Source organism: Rhineura floridana, chromosome 13 (genome assembly GCF_030035675.1).
Source record: "Rhineura floridana isolate rRhiFlo1 chromosome 13, rRhiFlo1.hap2, whole genome shotgun sequence".
NCBI classification, from domain to species: Eukaryota; Metazoa; Chordata; class Lepidosauria; order Squamata; family Rhineuridae; genus Rhineura; species Rhineura floridana.
The window spans coordinates 15019039-15039206 of NC_084492.1; the positions used below are offsets into that span (position 1 = coordinate 15019039).

At 43.0% G+C, this 20168-nt stretch overlaps 1 protein-coding gene across 1 annotated transcript in view; it reads right to left on the bottom strand.

The window, feature by feature from the left end:
• VAT1L (vesicle amine transport 1 like) overlaps positions 1-20168 on the bottom strand; it is an 81310-nt gene that overhangs the window by 13614 nt on the left and 47528 nt on the right. Inside the window, exons 6-7 of the mRNA XM_061594685.1 lie at positions 19664-19719; positions 14859-15053 (exon numbers count right to left, since the gene is read on the bottom strand). Coding sequence (XP_061450669.1) covers positions 14859-15053; positions 19664-19719 — 251 coding nt within the window. The remainder of the gene's footprint in view (positions 1-14858; positions 15054-19663; positions 19720-20168) is intronic.

The window sequence follows — 20168 nt, forward strand, 5'->3', positions numbered from 1 at the left end:
GGGTGCTCAGAGTTGTAATGAAACAACAATTCCCCTCACAGAACTACAATCCCCAGAATTCCCCAGGAAAAGGGATCATCTGTTAAACCACTTGGGAATGACAGTTCTTTGAGAGGAATTGCGGTTTCCTCACAAGTCTCAGTACCCTTAACAAATTACAGTTCCCAGGATTCTTTAGGAACAGTGGTGCCCAAATGCATAGCGAATAATTTCCCCAAATATATAATAGGTGGTGTTGTGGTAAATTCTGACATGTAGGGGTTCATCATGACAATCTCCATGAAACTGCATCGATTCAGCTTGTAAAACATTGCACATTAACAACCTTTAACTTGTAATTAGAAATGCAATCTTGTAAAAAACTGCTAGCATTTAAACTGTGAGTGCAAAACAGGAACCCCATGTAAGGAAAGGAAAGAAGTATATATTCAGCCTCTGCTTCATTGTTTTCCTGCTTCATTGTTTTCCTGATTTCCTCTATGCTAATCTATCACAAACAAACTTGAAAGCCTTATTATCACCTGATCCATTTACCAGAGCAAGGAGCAATGGTGCTGTAGTAATCACTCTTGCTGTGAAAGAAGGTCCAGAACGGCACTCTCCTTCAGTCCCCCTTCACTACACCAATGATCATTTTTAAAAAATGAGATGCTTTTCTAATTGTAAGATATATTCCACACTTGACTGTTCTGTCTCTCACAAGCAAATGTAACATCTAGAGTGGCTCAGAGAGAGACTGGCAATGGTGTGTGGAAATCAGCTGCATAGGCGTGAGTGAACAGTCCTAATGTATATTTGAATTCCTATGAACCCCAAAACGTTGGCTGAGGATACAAACAAGCTCTGTTGTTTTATCATTTGGAGCTAATCCTTTGGCAGAGATGGGCTGGCATTTGCTGTCATAATTTTTACATAAGAAAATAACGACGCAAGAACATCCTAGGAGGATTCTTGCACCAGCTATCTGGCAAAAGATACAGTTTAAAAACAGCAGAAAGGAAATGATTAATGAAGACCATAGAGGATGTGTGTGTGTGCATGTAGAAGGAATGCTAGTGCTGTTTTTGTGTAATCGTGGCTGAAGTCAACTCTGGAAGCCAGGCAAATGAACAGCCCTGCTGTAAAATATCCTTGTTCCATATTGTCTCATGTGTGGAATCCTTCCCTGCCTACCTTCAGAGGTAGATGGGGATTGGCCCAGCAGCTCCATGGAGATCATTGTCCCTTTCCCCAGTTCCAAGGTAGGAGGAAAGCTGGAGACTGTTTGGCGGCTGCATGGCCCAGGCACCTGGACCTCTTTGGCCATGCACAACTTGCAGGGAGATGCTAGCAAGGACCCTGCCAAACTTTCTTGCTGTGGTGGAAAAACGTTGGGCTTTCTTTGGTGGAAATGCTACTCCAGAGTAGTAGATGAAGATGGCCTCCCACAGAGAAGCAGAGGGGGATTCTTCAACTGCTGGCCAGTGAAAATGCTTTGATTCCTGCATTGAGAGAGGGTTGGCCTTATAGGTCCCTTCCAACTCTACTATTCTTCTATGTTTCTGTGAAAATGCCCCAAGCCCCATCACTGGTCCTTGGTCAAAGCCAGAGGTGAGAACCTGTGGCCTTCCAGCTGATCACTGACCATTCTTGACCACTGACCATGCTGGCTGGGATTGATGAGAGTTGGGGGTCCAGCAACATCCACTGAAGACACACTTCTTTACCCTGGCTGACACCTGAGATGTATATTTTTAGGACCCATGCTAGTCTCTTGAACATAACTTTGTTTAACTGGTATTAATTGTTGTATGTTTAAATTGCTGTAACCTGCCTTGGAACTTCATGGGTGAACAAACAATCTAATAATCTCTGTCACCCTAATCACCATCTGTAGGGTCCCAGGTTCTCCTCCCCTGGAGAAAGCCAACATGCTTCCTGTCTCTTTCCTGCAGGAAATGTTGGTGGTGGGCAGTTGGGGGCTTTTCTGGCTTCTGTTGGGCAGAAGCTTTTGCCTCTACCAAGGTAGGAGGGGCAAAGAACCTGGTGTCAAAAGCAAAAACAGACAGCAATGTCCAGGCCAAGAGGACTGGGCTGCTCCTACCACAGAGCTTACATCCACACCATACATTTAATTATAGCACTTTAAACAGTCATGGCTTCTCCCAAAGAATCCCGGGGACTGTGGTTTGTTAAGGGTGCTGAGAGTTGTTAGGAGAACCCTAACAGAGCTACAATTCCCAGCACCCTTAACAAGCTACAGTTCCCAAAAATCTGTGGGGGAAGCCATGACTGTTAAAAGTGGCATAGGGTGCTTTAAATGGATGTGACCACAGTTCTTTTCCTCATTTACCTGGGAGTAAGTCCTCTGGTGCTGTGTGTAAATTAGTAGTTAGCAGCTAGTGACCTCTGTACACAGCTTGACCCTTGGGAGTGTCATCAAACCTTCCCAGTTGTTGACTGCATAGGCAAATGAAAGGCATGCATGAGCACTGACCACAGAAAAGGTACTTTGCAACAGGCCATTTGCAGAAATGGATGTTAGGGGTTTGGCCCATATGCCCTTTTTACAGTGGTGGGGAACCGGTGATCTTTCAGATGTTGTGGGACTACAACTCCCATCATTCCTAACCATTGGCTGTGCTTGCTGAGGCTGATGGGAGTTGGGATCCAGCAACATCTGATGGGCCACAGGTTCTCCATCCCTGCCTTAGTCTCTTCTCAAAGTGGATCTTTCTTAAATCTGTCTACTGACAAATTGGAATGTGTCACTTTGGCTAAAGATATTTAGGGAACACAGCCATTGCCAGACCATTTAGTTACGACCATCTTCCAGTTCCTCCAAGTCTGTTCTAATTTATTTAGAACTGAATCTCATTATCGTTAATTGCTACTGATGCTTGGAGCCAAATGCATGGTGGTATTTCTCTCTTTCTTGGAATCTAGCAGACAATTTGCTCTTCGTGGAGATGCTAAGATTTATCTCTGTGTCTGATTTCTTGTTGGTTTGCTCCCAGGCTCCAAGTCTTCTTCGTTTAGTCCTCCTATTTTTTCTCTCATCAAAGTTCTGCTTTTAAAAGAAAACAAAACACCACAACATACTAAACTGGTAGGCTAGTTCAGTTGCCATCCTTCTGTTAGCTTTGTTGACCTCTGAATAAGCCATAATTTATTACAACAATTTTGCACAGCGAGAGAGAGAGAGACAGTACTGATCTACCATCTAAACAAATTAGTAGACTTTGAGCATCAGACACTTACTTAATAGAGGAATCAGGACAAGCAGAACATAAAGTATTAAGAGGTAAATGGCAAAACAGGATACCAGCATGCCACTGTCTCTGGCATTTTTCCATCGATAAATTTATTTGCATGACAAAGGAAATGCTGTCATGGGAATATTGGGAGTGACAGAAGAGCACATTTCATTAATTCAGCTCTAGATGGGGTTCACCTTGAAAAAGAAACAGTCCAATTAATGAAATTGCTTTTCTATTTTTAACATTGATAGTCTGAATTTTTTGTCAGGATGATGCAACCAATGTAATGAGTTAACTACTAGGCATTCTACTAGGCAATACACATGGATATAATTATTAGTAACCTGCTACCCCCACACTGATGGAACTAGATTGTTCCCTGCCATTTCACAGATGTGATATCTGTCCATGTTGCCAGCATGAAGATGTCCAGCTACCAGCTTGCAGCAGTGGAACTGTTATGACCTGGACCTTGAGCAGCAGCTAACACTCGGATGCAGATGGGAAGCAGCCAGCACCAGCAATAGAGGCATTGGACTCAAACCCTGTAAGTAAGCCTGAACTTGACAACCAGGAATTCCTGAAACCCAAAGCCCCTAAATCAAGGCATCCCCCCACAAAACCCCCAACCCTTCCTGAGCTGGACTCAACAGAGGAACCAGCCCCTTCCTCATTAGAAACATCATGCTCCCTCGGTTCTCCTCACCAATAGAAGCAGGGCACTAATTGGAAGTATTACCTAATATGGATAGGTAATGGGGTGCTTAGCTCCAGCCCAAGGGCTGGACTTTCCACTCCACATCTGGGATGGGCAGAGCCCAGGTGGGGTTGTCAGGGCCAGGACATATAAAGGGCTCAGTTTGCAGGGTCACTAATGTGGTACCCAGCAGATGTTTTTACTACAAGTCCCACTAGGCCCAGCCAGAGTGGCCAATAGCCAGGGATGATGGGAGTTGTAATCCAAAATGTTTAGAGGATAACATACTGTTTATCTCTGGAGCAGAGATGAGCTTGGCTGAAGTGATCAGCTCCCAGTGATCTGTCCAGGGTCCTGAAAGCTCTGTATCTGACCATCCTTGCTAATGGTCTATATTTTAGCCATCATGCCTGTGTCTTTTTCTGCATTTGTGCTCTGGAAACTGGACTCTGCCCAGGGCCAGCACTAGGCATGACTGGGCACTTGGGTACCAGCCTGCCCCGGGCTTGTGGTACTGTAGCCCAACACTCCCCCCCATACAGGTGACACAGGGCTAATAAGCCTGCACACACATCCCATCTACTTTTTGTGTCACGTGAATGATGTGTGTGCATAGTGTTCATGGCTGCCATCAGCTAAGATGGCAGTAGGGGTGTTACTCTTTAGGAAAGCCTCTGCTGCCATCTTGGGTAATGGCAGGCATTTGCGCACAGTGCGCACAGCATTCACACTGACAGGAGAAGTAGGTGTGGTGTGTCTGTGGGCTTAATGAAGCCCACACCATTTGTACTGGTGTGTGTGTGCCTGGGAGCCCCCTCTCTGTGATCAGGTTGCGGGACCCAATGCTGTCACGGATCACAGAATGGGAGTGCCACCTTCCCACCCTAAAGGGCCCCTTTGGGCCATAGGGACCCTGGGTCAGGACTCAAACTGGCTGCCCTCTGTCACTGGCCCTGACTCTGCCTGTTCCCTGCTCAGCTCCCCAGTTTAGGATTTCTGACTGTGCCATCTGCCTCCCATGGGCTCCACTTCCATAGGACATGACAGGAATCACTGACTATTAAACATTCTCCTTCCCTATGTCAGGTGGCAAGTGTAAATCCAAAGTTCATTCCCACCAGAAACATACTAGCGATGGATATAGCTAACGGAAGCCAGGCAGGGAGAGAACAGACAATATCGGGCAGTGATAGCAGCAACTGGTCTGGGGAGAAATGTTAGTGGGTGAGAGGCAACGTGGAGTCCCAGAGGAGGGACTTTGGAACCGAGCTAGGCCAAATGTATGGTTATAGGAGTGTTTGTTAAGCAGTTCTCAAACTTTCCATCCCCCTCCTCTGGACTGATTGAAAATTTGGGGGGGGGTTTCTCAGCAGACCACTTCATACACTCCTCCCTTCAAAACCAATTCCAGGCATGGTAGGGCACCTTTAACTAGTGCATTTTAGGAGAAAACCATTATTATGGAAAGCATGGACCCTAGGCCAGCCCTGGTCAAAGGAGCTTCAATCTATACTACAAAGTACATAAAATGCAGGGCCAAGTACATATATTCTCAACTGTTCTCCAACTTTCCATGGAGCATCTGAATGGAGCTGGCAGACCAGCAATGGTCCACAGACCGCAGTGTGAATGTGCTAACTTGTATCCTAGGAATCAGACATCTGACCCATAAACGACACATTCCCCACATCAGCATTCCCATTCAGACTTTTTGTATCAGTGGATAATCAGGACATGTAGAGGAATCTGCTCCTATTCCCAACCTCCATGCATTGGCCTGAAGGTTGGAGGAGAGTCAGTATTTCCTGTGATTACTTAGCTTAATGATTAAGCTGGTCCTGGCAGAAGCACAAAGTTATCGAGAGAAGCACTGAGGCTTATTTTCCTGCAGGAAGCTCTACTGCTTAGGCCCTATGTGAGTGGGGTTTCCAATAGCATGGGGCATACAGCTGTAGGTGTGCAGGTGCCCCTTTTCAGACCTTTAGAGGTCTATGCAAGGAGATCAATTGGTTGGGACAGAGGCACAATCCAACGGCATCCTTCACTCTGCACATGTTGAAGAAGCCAGGAAATGGGCAGTTGACATCTAAGGAATTTACACTTTTAAAGTCTGTAAGGAGGTCAACTGTGTGTTTCTTGCAAAGCAGGGCAGATGATGGTTACTAGAAGAAGGTCTCCATAGCAGTAATTGTAACAATGATAGTGATGGAGGATGAGGAAGCTGCAGAGGCTCTTAATGTTGCTTTAACAACGGCAGGAGGGCCATGAAAGGACTTCATACTGTCTGAGTCTCCATGCCTCTATAAGGATGTAACAAAGCTTGAAAAATGCATATTTACTCAGAAGTAACACCCTTGACACAAATGGGTCTTACCCCCTAGTAATTGCATTAAGGATTGCAACCTAACCTATTCAAGTGGTTAGAGATGCATCATTTTGAGGAGAGGATAAAGGGGACAGGGCTTTTTAGTTTAGAAAAAAAGAACAGTTAAGTAGTGACAATACAATTTATATATTAAGAATTATCTGTCATAAGATTAAATTTCAGAGTCACTTGGTGACGTAGATTGGCAAAAGGTTTAAGTCAGCTAAAAGAAAGCATTTATTCGCATGAGATAATTAATTTGTGCAATTCCCTATCACAAGACTATTGACTTAGATGGCTTTTTACAAATTCTTATAGCACAGACTTATGAAAAACTGCTGATCAGTGACAGCTAAACAGGGTTTGTTTTCAGAGGCTGTATATCTGTGAGTCTCAGAGATGCTGGTGCCAAACAACCAGGGATGACAATTACATCCAGGTGCTCCTTGCGATCTTACAGTTTTCTGAAGGTAACTCCTTCTAGCAGTGAACTCTGGTGTTGAGTGCCAACAGGATTATCACTAAAATGTGGTGACTGAGAACTGAGGGAGAACTGAGGGAGGTATCAGTATGCTTGGAGGAACCCACAATTTTGCAGATTTTTTTAAAAAAATTAACAGGGCATTTCCCTCCCCCCCCAAAAAAAGTATAATGCCAACTCAGCATGTTCAGTAGCCACAGAATGTTATCTGTCAGTTGGAAAAAGAAAAAAAAACAGAAAACTGGGAGTGGGACAGCAGCAACGCGTGTGGTGGGGTGAAGCCACCCTCCTGAGACTGGCAAAGCTGTTGCTTACCAGGATGGGGCTGGGTTCAAGTGGAGCAGTGGGCTGCATGGGCGCACCAGCAGGATTGCTGCTGCCAATCTGGCTTTCCAGCTGGTGCACTGATGCAACCCTAACCTTAACACCTGCCCCAGCCACATCCACATAAGCAGCAGTGATGACGGTGTCAGAGGACGGCTCTGCCCCACTCCATGCACTACTACTGGTGTTGTGGATGCTAAAGAAAGGCTTGGCTGGAACCCTGAACAGGAATATTCCTAGTAGGATGTGAAAACACATTGAGACATTTTGTTGCAGGTCCCACTTTCCTCAGGTCATTTGTAACGTATGCACAGTGTACGTTTTGGAAAATCATATTCTAGGCTACTCGTTCCCAAACTACTTTCCCCATGGACCACTCGAAAATTGCTGGGAGTCTTGGCAGACCACTTAACGGCATTTCTGCCTCTTGCAACTACTGTAATGCACTGTGCTAGATGCTGCATGATTTTAATTGTATTTTGTACAGACATGCTGCAGACCACCTGAATAAAGCTCATGGACCACTGGTGTTCCACAGACAAAGTTTGGGCACTCCTGTTCTCAGTCAATCCATACTAATTTTTCTATGTTTTCGACAGAAAGCCAAAACAAACTGTAAGATGAAGTCCATATTTCCCTTGGCAGTTTTGCCATTAGCTCTATCTGATCAGCTAGAGTTCTTTCTTTCTTTCTTTCTTTCTTTCTTTCTTTCTTTCTTTCTTTCTTTCTTTCTTTCTTTCTTTCTTTCTTTCTTTCTTTCTTTCTTTCTTTCTTTCTTTCTTTCTTTCTTTCTTTCTTTCTTTCTTTCTAGTTTATATTCTGCCCTTCCTCCCAGAACACAAACAGCAAACACAAACACTAAAAATATTCTAAAACATCTTAAAAACAAAAGACTTCAAAACATATTAAAACAGAACATCTTTAAAAACATATTTAAACAAAACATCTTTAAAAACATGTTTAATTTTTTTAAAAAAAATCTAAAAAAGTAATTCCAGCACAGATGCAGACTGGGATAAGATCTCTACTTTAAAAAGGGGAGGGAATTCCAAAGGGTAGGTGCCACAATACTAAAGGTCTGCTCCCTATGTTGTGCAGAATGGATCTCCTAAGATGGTATTTGCAGGAGAGTGGAGAGTGCAGTGATCAAAGACAATCTTTCAGGTATCCTGGTCTCAAGCTGTGTATGGCTTTGTACCCCAAAACTCAGACCTTGAACTTGGCATGGTAGCTAATGGGTAGGCAGTGGGGTAACATATTGGCAAAACCCTGCCCCAATGAGCAGATGCACCACCACATTTTGCACGCTGCAAAATGCAGCTTCCAGACCAATTTCAAGGGCAGCCCCACATAGAGTGCATTACAGTAATCCACCCTGGAGGTTACCAATGCATGTACAACAGTGGTCAGTGTCCAGAAATGGCCACAGATGTCTTACCAGCCGAACCTGATAAAAGGCACTCTTAGCCACTGAGATCACCTGGGCCTCTAGCAACAAAGATGAATCCAGGAGCACCTCTAGACTAGGAACCTGCTCTTTCAGAGAGGGTATGACCCATCCAAAGCAGGCAATTGACCAATTATCTGAACTCGGGAACCACCAAACTACAGCTCATCCATCTTGTTAGAATTCAGACTCAGTTTATTGGCCCTCATCCATCCTACCACTGAGTCCAGGCACCGGTCCAGGGCCTTCACAGCCTTTCCCGATTCAGATGTTACAGAGAAATAGAGCTGGGTATCATCAGCATACTGCTGACACCTCACCCGAAATCTCCTGAAGGTTTCTCAAAGTGCAATCCTACACATGTCTACTCAGAAGTTTTGTTTCAATGGGTCTTATAAGTAAGTGTGCTTAGTGCTGCAGTTGCAAAGGTTTGCACAATACTGATTCATATAGTTATTGCCAACTGATTGAACACAGATAAAAAAATAGTCATTGGCTGAATCAAAATTAAAGGCATCATAATTAGTCAGAGACCTAGAGATGGCCTTATCACTCAACAAGAAACAGATTCATTGGTATTCTAGTCCAGCCTTCCAATTCAGCCTAGCAACACAGGGTCTCTTGGGTGCCATCAGAGTTTATGTAGGTCACAGCAGCTGTAATTCAACTGAGTGTTGAAAGGCACCATTGCATGAGGCAGACTCAACAGCAACTATTTCCTCCTGGTTGGTTAGCTAATGAAACCAAGAGTTCTATTCAGTAACCACTATGAATTTTGTCATAGTCAGGGCAAAGAGAAGAAAGGGTGTGGAAAGATACTTTCTCCCTCCTCAATCCCACTGTACCACTGAAAGGTTTCTCTGGAAGGTCTGTTTCAACAGTGTGGATTGCAGAACAGGGATGCTGAGGAAAGGGAAATTGCCCAAAATCAGGTGGATTGACATTGCACAAAGAGCTCTCTTCTTGAGCAAGGTGTGTCCATCTGATTTTGAGAGATTCTCCCCTTCCAGTGCAGGCCAATGCAACACATATCATAGTTTTCAAGAATAATCCCAACCCACTGGACCTGGACTCAAGGTTGTTTATTTTCAAATACCAATGGCAACTCTAATGAAAGAACCTAAAGTCATTTTGGATAGAAGCATTTTAAATTACCTTCAGTGTGCAAACCTTCCATCTAATTTGAGCATGAGAAAATCCATCCGCATGAGAAAATCGACCCATACTGTGTTCATTATCCTTCCAGCTTTAGTCAGATGTAGATTTTCCATTGCCTTTTTGTACCATACCTACCGCTCCTGATTCAACCAGTCCTCTAATCCAGCCCTGTTTCTAATGATACTGCATGTGCATTCTTAGGCCACATCTGCACCATACATTTAAAGCACAATTGAGCTACTTTAAACAGTCAGAAAATCCAGAAAACTGTAATTTGTTAAGAGTGCTGAGAGTTGGTAGGATCCCCCTATTCCCCTCACAGAGCCGCAACTCCCAGAGTTCCCTGGGAAGAGGGATTGACTGTTAAACCGCTCTGGGAAGTGGATTTCTATGGGGTCTCCTAACAATTCTTAGCACCCTTCACAAACTACAGATTCTAGGATTCTTTGGGGGAAGCGATGGCTGTTTAAAGTGATATAATACTGCTTTAACTGTGTAGTGTAGATAGGGTCAAAGTTAACTAAAGACTAATAGCCCCAGTATGATTATTTTTTCATGACTGTTGACTTTAATAACAGTTATCTCAGGTCATGGTCTAAGGCAGGGAGGGGGTACCTGTGACATAATAGATGTTGTTGGACAACAGTTCTCGCTATCCCTGACCATTGGCCATGCTGGTTGGGGCTGATGAGAGTTGGAGTCATAGGAATATGGGAAGCTGTCTTATACTGAATCAGATCATTGGTCCATCTAGCTTAGTATTGTCTATGCTGACTGGTAGTACCTTTCCAGGGTTTCAGACTGGGGACAATTTCAGCCTTGCCCGGAGAGGCTGGGGATTGAACCTGGGACCTTCTGCATGGCAAAACAGATGCTCTTCCACTGAGCTATGGTCCTTCCCTACAACAACATCTGAAGGACCAAAGGGTCTGCATCCCTGCTCTGAAGACGCATAAAGCTAAACTGCTCTAGTGCCTGGGACCATGATGGAAGAAGTCTGGGACATAAAATTTATGATGGAGATGTGGAATTAATGTTAAAAAAAATACATATTATAAATACTGTACACCAGCGTTGAGTTGTATCCAACTAAGTTTTACTCAGAGTAGCCCCATTAAAAGTAACAGACCTGAATTAGACATGTCCATTAATTACAATGGGTCTACTCTGATTAGGACTAATGTTGGATGTAACCGATTGGCTCAGTGACGGCAACAATGGTGTCCAGTTCAGGGTTTCAGGGCAGGACCACAATCTCCTTTTAAATATGTAAATAGTGCTAGGAGAAGCTATGTCAGTATCTTTATATGGCAACACTCCCCGCACCTCCCCCCAGCTCCCTCATTTGTTTGGCAACATTTCATTTAACATTTGGCAGCATTCTATCTTGTCATTTTGACACTAGCCTGAGAAGTATATAAACACAATCTGTTCCAGACTGTAGCCTACCTCATTTATCAAGCCTACTTACTGTTCACAAACTAGCAGGGAATTCATAAAGCAGGTACCAGTTTGGAATCATCAACAAGAATATAATGGTTTCAGATGGATTTGTTGTATGTCATTTGCATTCAATTCAAATTTTCATTTATATGCTTCAAATATTTGCTAGAAAAACAGTCTTCCCAGAAATAAATAGATTGATAGGTAAATTGTATGCATATCTGTCTCTGTCTCCAGAAGCTGCCCGAAGTTGGGTAGATTATAGTTTATAAAAACTATAATCAAAACAATATCAATAAATATCAGTAAGGGCTAGGAAAAGCTTTTGCAGAAGATAGCTTGCAGAGGTTTCAAAGACTGTCACTTGGATTGACCTTTATATTTAATTGATACTTTTGTTGAATTCGGTGGTTGGGGAAAGTGTAAATTGACAATAAACAATCTGAATCTAAGTCTTCTTTAATTTAGCATCTCATTTCTGTCATTATGGCCAAAGTAAATGCCATATCCAGAGTTGACAGCTTTGCAGTGCAAATAGATCCTATTCCAAGGCTTATCCTCAATCATTGCAAGAGAGCGTGAAGCAGTCATCCCCAAAATAAGTGCGACAGATATTCACCCTGGCTTTTCCCAATTGATTCTCTTCCTATTTTACTCTTCTCCCTAATGGGGAGTTTACTTTCAGACTGTAAACCTGGGGCGTGATCCTGTGATTTCTCATTTCATTTCAGTGCAGCACCAACAATTTTAGGTGTCATATGTACCAATTGTGAATTCAATTTGTTAATCACAGGACCATAGGAAGCTGCCTTCCACTGAGCCAGACCACTGGTCCATCTACCTCAGTACTGTCTGCATTGACTGGCAGTGACTCTCCAGGGTTTTCTGCAGGAGTCTCTCTAAACCCTACCTGGAGATGCCATGGATTGAACTTGGGACCTTCTGCATGCAAGGCAGAGGCTGTACCACTGAGCTATGGCCCTTCCCCTTACATAGAGCCATCAAGATATAAGAGGGAGGGATCAGCAGGCTTGGGGTACCCTTAAAGTTTGCAGAAGCACAAACAAAAATGGGGGGAACCCTAGGCAGGGGAAGCAAAAAGAATACAATGAGAACTGAGCGTGCTCAGTGGTCAGAGTACTGACTGACTATTTGGGGGACAAGCAGAGGCAGCTGGTGGCTCCGTTTATTCAGTTTATTTGCCCTTTTCCAGCTCATTGAGGGCTGCCCATCGAGTCCATCCCATTGAGTCCAGGCACCGGTCCAGGGCTTGCACAGCCTCTCCCGATTCAGATGTTGCAGAGAAATAGAGCTGGGTATCATCAGCATACTGTTGACACCTCACCTCAAATCTCCTGTTAAACAGCATGGGAGACAAGATGGTTCCCTGCGGCACCCCACAGCACAACTGCCAGAGGGCTGGAAGACAATCGCCCAATGCTATTATCTGAAAATGACCCTGGAGATAGGGTTGGAACCACTGTAAAACAGTGCCTCCAATACCCATTTCACCAAATCGGCCCAGAAGGATACCATGGTCAATGGTATCAAAAGCTGCTGAGATATCAAGTAAGAATAACAGGGTCACACTTGCCCTGTCCTCCCGATAAAGGCCAACCATCAGGGTGACCAACCCTGATTCAGGCTCATAAACCAGGCCTGAACCCAGATTGGAATGGGTCAAGATAATCTGTTTCATCCAAGAGTACTTGCAATAGCTGTGCCACAACCCTCTTAATCACTTTCCCCAAAAAGGGGTATTTGCGACTGGGCAGTAGTAGTCACAAACCAATGGGTTATGGGTGGGCTTTTTCAGATGTGGTCGGATCACCACCTCTTTCAGGGCAGCTCAGATCACTCCCTCCTGCAACAATGCATTGACCACACCCTGGAGCCACTTGGTGAATCCCGCTCAGCAAGCTTTAAGAAGCCAAGAAGGGCAAGGGTCGAGAGGACACATTGCTGCCTGCATCGTCACAAGCACCTTGTCCACATCATCAGGCCGCATCAGCTGAAACCAATCCGAAGACGTTATAGCAGATGTTGCACTGGACACTCCACTGGGGAATACAGTAGATGTGGATGGGGCATCAAGATTGCTATGGAGGCTAGCAGCTTTACTTTCAAAGTGCCTTGCAAACAATTCACAGTGGGCCTCTGAAGGGTCTAAAACTCCATTTCCTGGAGTTGATGTCAACAGACCCCTGACAATATAGAAAAGCTCCACTGGATAGCTACTTGAGAATGCAATGTTGGCCTTCTTTGCTGCCCTCACCGCCACACAGTAGGCATAATTATGATGTTTTACTCATGCCTGATCAACCTCACAGCACGTCTTTCGCTACTTGTGCTCTAGCTGTTGTACAGCCTGTTTCATTGCCCTTAGTTCACTGGTGTACCAAAATGCAAACCGGGTTCCACAATGCTGGAGAGGGCACTCGGGGCAACTGTGTTAACAGCCCAATGCACCTTGTTGTTCCACAGCATGACAAAGGCTTCAACAGGATCACCTGCTCTATCTACTGAGAACTCCCCAAGGGCATTCAGGAATCCAGTGAATTCCATTAGTGTCCAGGGGTGGACGATCTTAATCTGTCCACCATCTAGGCAAGCAACTGGCATCATCACAATTGAAAGACACATTGCATCTAGGCAAAAACAATCAAAGAGGGCCCAGAGCAGGGCCAGTAACGGATTTGGGCCAGAGAAGAGAGCGGCCCAGTGAAAGTCCCAAGGACCAGATAGAGAGGCTTGGAGAGTTGCATTTGGCCCTCGGGACTGAGATTCCATCAAAATTGGATTGTAAGATCTTTGAGGCAAGGAACTAGTCTGTTTCACTCAAGTTACTCTGTGTATAGGGTGCCAGCATAATAAAATAATAAGCTTTTATTGCAGCATTTCATATTTCCACACCATCTGTTGTCCTGCAGTATTTCAAGGTTTTCACACCAGACCACTTTTCCGAGAGAAGCATGTATGCACAAGGCCAACTAATTGTCCATGAAGCTACAGAACCCATGATGCAGCACAACTGAGAGTAATGCTCATAATGAGTAAAAGCATCCAACACATGGAATAATACTGAACAAAATTAAGGACATGCGATAACATTGAATGAAATGAAAATCAACCAGAATCTGTCAAAGCTCAAATCAGCAGCAGCATTTTTAGAGAAGTCGGGGTTCAAAATCAGGAAATAGAATTCCTTTATCTAGTCATCTCCATCCAAAAATTCATGTATTTATTATAAATGCAAGCATACAAAATGTCAGCATACATAATGACTATATCATTTGGAACAATCAAAATTATGTTCACAGATGTCATATTTCCTGATAAAAATTTAACAATGCAATCCTCTACATGTCTAATCAGAAGTAAATCTCACTATGTTCAATGGGGCATACCACCATATAAATGGTGTAAGATTGCAGCCTAAGAGATACTATGTACACACCATACATTTAAAGCATGTTGAAAGCAATGGCTTCCCCCAAAGCATCCTGGGAACCATAGTTTACCCTTCGCAGAGCTACAATTCCCAGCACCCTTAACAAACTACAGTTCTTAGGATTCTTTGGGGGAACTGATGTGCGTTCAATGTGCTTTAAATGTATGGTATGTGCTCATCCTTATAGTTCAGAGAAAAAACATGTCACGGTGAGATGAAAGAGAGAGAGAGAGAGAGAGATGATGTATCTTACCTCTTCCAGAGCCCACAGTGAATCAACCAGAGGTTTGATCCTCTTCTTGTTGTACAGTTTTATGAGTTTGTCCATTACATTATGAATCAGGCCACTTCGGCCTTGTTTGAATAGCAGGTTTAAGAGAGAAAATCCAGCCATTATTTTGTTTTCTTCATATAGCTTGATCGGGTTCACTTTCTCCACTTGCCACCACTGGAGACAAACAAATAGCAACAAGTTTAGAACCATGGTAAGTTATGTAGGTAAGTAAAAAGGGTGGCATTCAACTAAGTCATACTCAGAGTAGACCGATTGAAATTAAGGAGCCTAAATTGGTCAGGTCCATTAATTTCAATGGGTCCACTCTGAGTAGGATTAGCATTGCATACCATTCATTTAAATTAATAGACATGGCTAATATAGGCACATTAATTGGTCTGTTCTGAGTAGAACTAAGATACATCTCGTTTTTTAATGCAAACCAGATTAGACAGAGGGTGAGTTACATATGTATAAAGTGATGAAATCTGGGGCAAATGTACACCTGCACATACATATGGCTGTATCCATCTAAGTCTACTTAGAATAGACTTATTGAAATTAATGTACCTAAGTAAGTCATGTTCATCACATTCAATAGGTCTTCTTTGAGTAGGACTGACACTAGATACAACCATTAAAACCGTAACTTCACATATCCTTTGATGGGCATCTGAATCAGGATGATTAACTCCGAAAGAGAACTTGGTCTTAATGGAACTTAATGGAAAAATCAACACGGGGCCAAAACAGACTGGGCCAAGACAGACAACTGCATTCATGCAGTTATGTTTGAATAGTTTTTAAAAAGCAAGTAGTAAGTGCAGAGCCCTGATCTGGATTAGGACCCTGCTCCTTGCTGCAGCCCCAATCTCTACTGGGCCCCACATGACTGAAAGAGAAGCTTCCATTGGTGTGAATTTGATGACGAGGGCAGCTGCCTTAAAGGGAGACAGCCATCTTGCCTTTCCCTCTTTGATCCTAACTTCTGGCTTGTGAAATTTGGATTATGTTATAAAAGGGGCAGGGAACAAAATTTGGCTGGCAGGCCAGATCCTGAGTTCCTCCACCACCGTGAGCTACTTTGACAGGTAGGAGGAGCCATCACCAGATGTCACCATGACATCAGCTGATTCAACTTCAAAGGAAAGAACTAGAAACTCTAAGACACTCTAAGTGCACTCCTGATTCTTTCCTTTCTTCCTTTGCACTCAAGCCAGGCTGCAAAGGGAGATCCCTGCGAAAAGCAAAGTTTGCAGACACCACCAATCGGCCAGTCGCTGCTTCAGAAGGGATCAGCTACATTTGGGAACTTCTGAGTGAAACAAATTCCAGCAGGGCTTGCATTTGGCACCAAATTTAAAAGGTGCCAAATACAAATACAAGCCTCACGTGAGAATGAACAATTGGGAGTGCATTTCAAGGTCACATCCATACCATACATTTAAAGAATTATTATATCACATTAACTATCATGGAGAATCCTGGGAATTGTAGTTTGTTAAGGGTGCTGACCTCACAGAGCTACACTTCCCAGCATCCTTAACAAACTACAGCTCTCAGGATTCTCCATGACAATTACAGTGGTACGAGAGTGCTTTAACTGTATGGTATGGATGTGACCTAAGACTCCCAATTGTTCCTTTGCAACCAAATTTTTACCTCCCATACAACTGATGCTACATATGCAATCAGGTGTAGGGCAGGACTTCAAGAAAACAGCCTTGTGGGCCAAATTAGGACCTCCGCCGGGCCTAATCAGGCCCGTGGGCCTGAGGTGCCCCACTGCTGGTGTATCGTATTGGGATTGACATCTGACCTTCTGCCATGACCCTCAGTCTGACTTTAACCTATGTTCCTGCTTGTCAGTTCCACTCCCGGCTTAGGAAGCTGCCTTATACTGAGTCAGACGGTTGACCCACCCAGCTCAGTATTGTTTATTTATTTATTTATTGCATTTGTATACTGCCCCATAGCCGAAGCTCTCTGGGCGGTTTACAACAATTAAAAACATTAAAAACAAATATACAAATTTAAAAATACATTTTTAAAAAGCAATTTAAAAACACATGCTAAAATGCCTGGGAGAAGAGGAAAGTCTTGACCTGGTGTCGAAAAGATAACAGTGTTGGTGCCAGGTGCACCTTGTCAAGGAGATCATTCCATAATTTGGGGGCCACCACTGAGACGGCCCTCTCCCAAGAATACATGCCAAAATAATTTCCCCCCAAATAATTTCATACCTATCCCCTAATTCTAAAGGATCAGCTCAGGTGGATTCATTTAGAGGTTCCCAAACTGCAGCCCATGGAGCGGTCCAAGAACTTCATCCAGGTGGTCCGTGGCATATCCACATTAAAAATTCATATTGATTTTTAATTGTATTTTATTGCTTCTTTTATTTCTTATATTGTTATTTTATTGCATGACAATTGAATTTTATGGAGTGCAAAGTATCATACAACAAAATACAAGAAATAAAAGCAGCAATAAGATGCAATTAAAAGCCAAACAGCATCTGGCACATTACAATTGCTACAACAGGCAGAAAAATCATTAAGTGATCCACCAAGATCCTCAGCAACTTTCAGGTGGTCTGTAGGGGGAAAAGCTTGGGAACCACTGATTTAGAGCAACTTGAAGACTCCCTCTCTCTTCTTGTTTTGGCGGAACTAAAACAAAACAAAACCTTGGAAAATTACAACACACTTCCTACCATATATTTAGTAAAGGAACATAGCGTGTCATATCTCGTCTCCACTACCTTCAGGCACTGTTTATTGTTTCATGTGTGATGTTCTAGGACACCAGGTTTTACAAACCCTAATTCCTAGAGAAACAGTTCAAGGGGATGGTTTTCCCAACTGAAAGAGAGCTTTGATTTGCTTTCTTCTGTTACACACCAATTTTTGAGGCAGCACAAAAACACTCAGACCATCTTCTGAACGTTTGGGGCTGGGCGGGCATATGAAGCAGCAAAGCAAACTAACCAGTTTAGGTTTCATCATCTGGACAGAATGAAACATACAGCCTGTATTTCACTAGTAAATAATCCAGAACAACCACCAACCATTTTTCCCCAATACACACAAAACTTTCCTGCCATATGCATTCACAAATACCAGAGCATAGCTAGTGCTGTTGGTTTTTAATTACGCTAGTATTTTCCAATGCATCTTGTGTTGTTGGTTTTATTGTTTATATACTTTGTTATAAAAAGCTTTGAGTTTACTTTTTGGAAAAGGAATAAAAATAATAGTAATATATGTATTTAAAATGAAGTACCTAGTTATTTTCTTACTCTGAATACTATTTGTTAGTAAATACCAAATTTGAACATCATTTTGCAGACATGGCCAATTCAAACTTAAATTTGGCCCACACATCCTTTGGTAAACAAGTTTATTCTTCCATTACATTCTAAATTGGCCAGTACACTCAAGCCTCACAACAGACTTTTCTTTTTCTATAATTTGAGGACCACCTGGCATGTTCTTTGAGGCCTCTGCCAATTCTGTACTGCTATTCATAATGTGACATACTTTAAGGAATGGAAACACATTCTTCACAAAGTAAAGAAAAGATATTCACAAAGATCAGCTTTTCATTATTAGACCAGGCCTTGAGATCTAGTCCCACTGCTTCCTGATAGAATACATTCACTTCTTGCCATTGGAGCGATTATTATTTTGAGGGTTTGCCCAAGACCTTGGTTCAAATCTTACCTCAGCCACAGACTTATTTGGCATTTATAGGCAAATCATGATTCACCCTCAGAGTGCTGCCCTACAGAATTTATTTATTTAAAAGATGCTTTTAAAAACTATTTATTTTTGTAGGCCACCCTACCAGGGCGTAACTCTTAACTAAAGAAGGTAGACAAGCCTCCATAAATGATTAATCAACTCATTACATCACAGTAGCCTGGTTTGCACATCACATTAAACCATAGTTACTCTGATTCATATTGGCTCTCCAGGATTCCAGACTGTTTACATTCCCAGCCCTACCTGGAGATGCCGGGATTGAACCTAGGACCTTCTGCATGCAAAGCAGATGTTCTATCACTGAGCTATGGCACTTTCCCTTCTGATCTCTTGGTTGTGACAGAAGCATTTGGATGCTCAGAGTTTGAATGGGTGAATGGTTTTTTTTCTGCTCACAATGGCTGTGTACACACCATACACAAAAAGACATTATATCCCCTAAAGAATCCTGGGAACTGAAGTTTACTAAGTGTGCTGGGAACTGTAGAGCTGTAAGGGGTAACCTACAGTTCCCAGGGTTCTTTGGGGAAATAATGTGTAATATTCAATGCTAGTCCTACTCAGAGTAGGCCCACTGAAGTTCATTGACATGACTAACTTAGTTTCATTAATTTCAATGTGCCCACTCTGAGTAGAACTTAGTTAAATACAACCCAATGGTTTTTTAAACTTGTATGGTATGTATGCAGCTTGTGACTGCACTGGCCTCAGGTGCTCAATAGCGAACCTTCTCGGCTGCTGTTGCTCAGTTTAAACTGGCAACCTCCAGAAATGGCAGTATTTCTTTTCTTTTCTTTTTTAAAAATCAGGATTAATCTCTCATGTCTTCTGTGTAATGTCTAACTTGGTTACAAGCCTGCAAAAGGTTAGCTATTCTGTTATCTTTTTAAAAAAAAGAGTGCCCTGTGCATTGGTGAGGGGTTGAACTAGACGAGCTTTGAGCTCCTTTCAAAATTTATGATTCAGTGACATATAAATAAGCACCATCTAGAAAAGCCACAAGATCCCTGTACTTACGGATTTTGCAAAACTGAAGAAACTTTTTGTTTCCCCGGTAACCATGTTTGATGAGCCTAAAAAAATAAGGGGCAGGGTGGGGAAGAAAGAGAATTCATGAAAAAACCCTGCTCATTATGTGCCATGAGGACCATGCCTAGTAATCTTGAGATCTTCAGTCAAAATTTTGATATAACATTCCCATTGTCCACAAAAATCTTATGAAAGCAGCACCGAGAGGGAAGGGCACATCCTGTCTGCTGTTTTCGAACAAACCTCTGAAAAGTGATGTCTGTACAAATATGCAGTGAAACATATGGCATAGTCTAGCCTTCGTTGATTTGGCACTCTCTAGATGTTTCGGATCACAACTCCCATCAGCCTCGGGCAGCATGGACAGCGGTCTGGTATGATGGAGTTGTAGTGCAAAACATCTGAAGGGTGTAAAGATACTGTCAGGATCCCAGATAAATGAGTTATCTTGCATGTATCAATAATTAGGGAAAACCAGTAAAATCTAGTAATA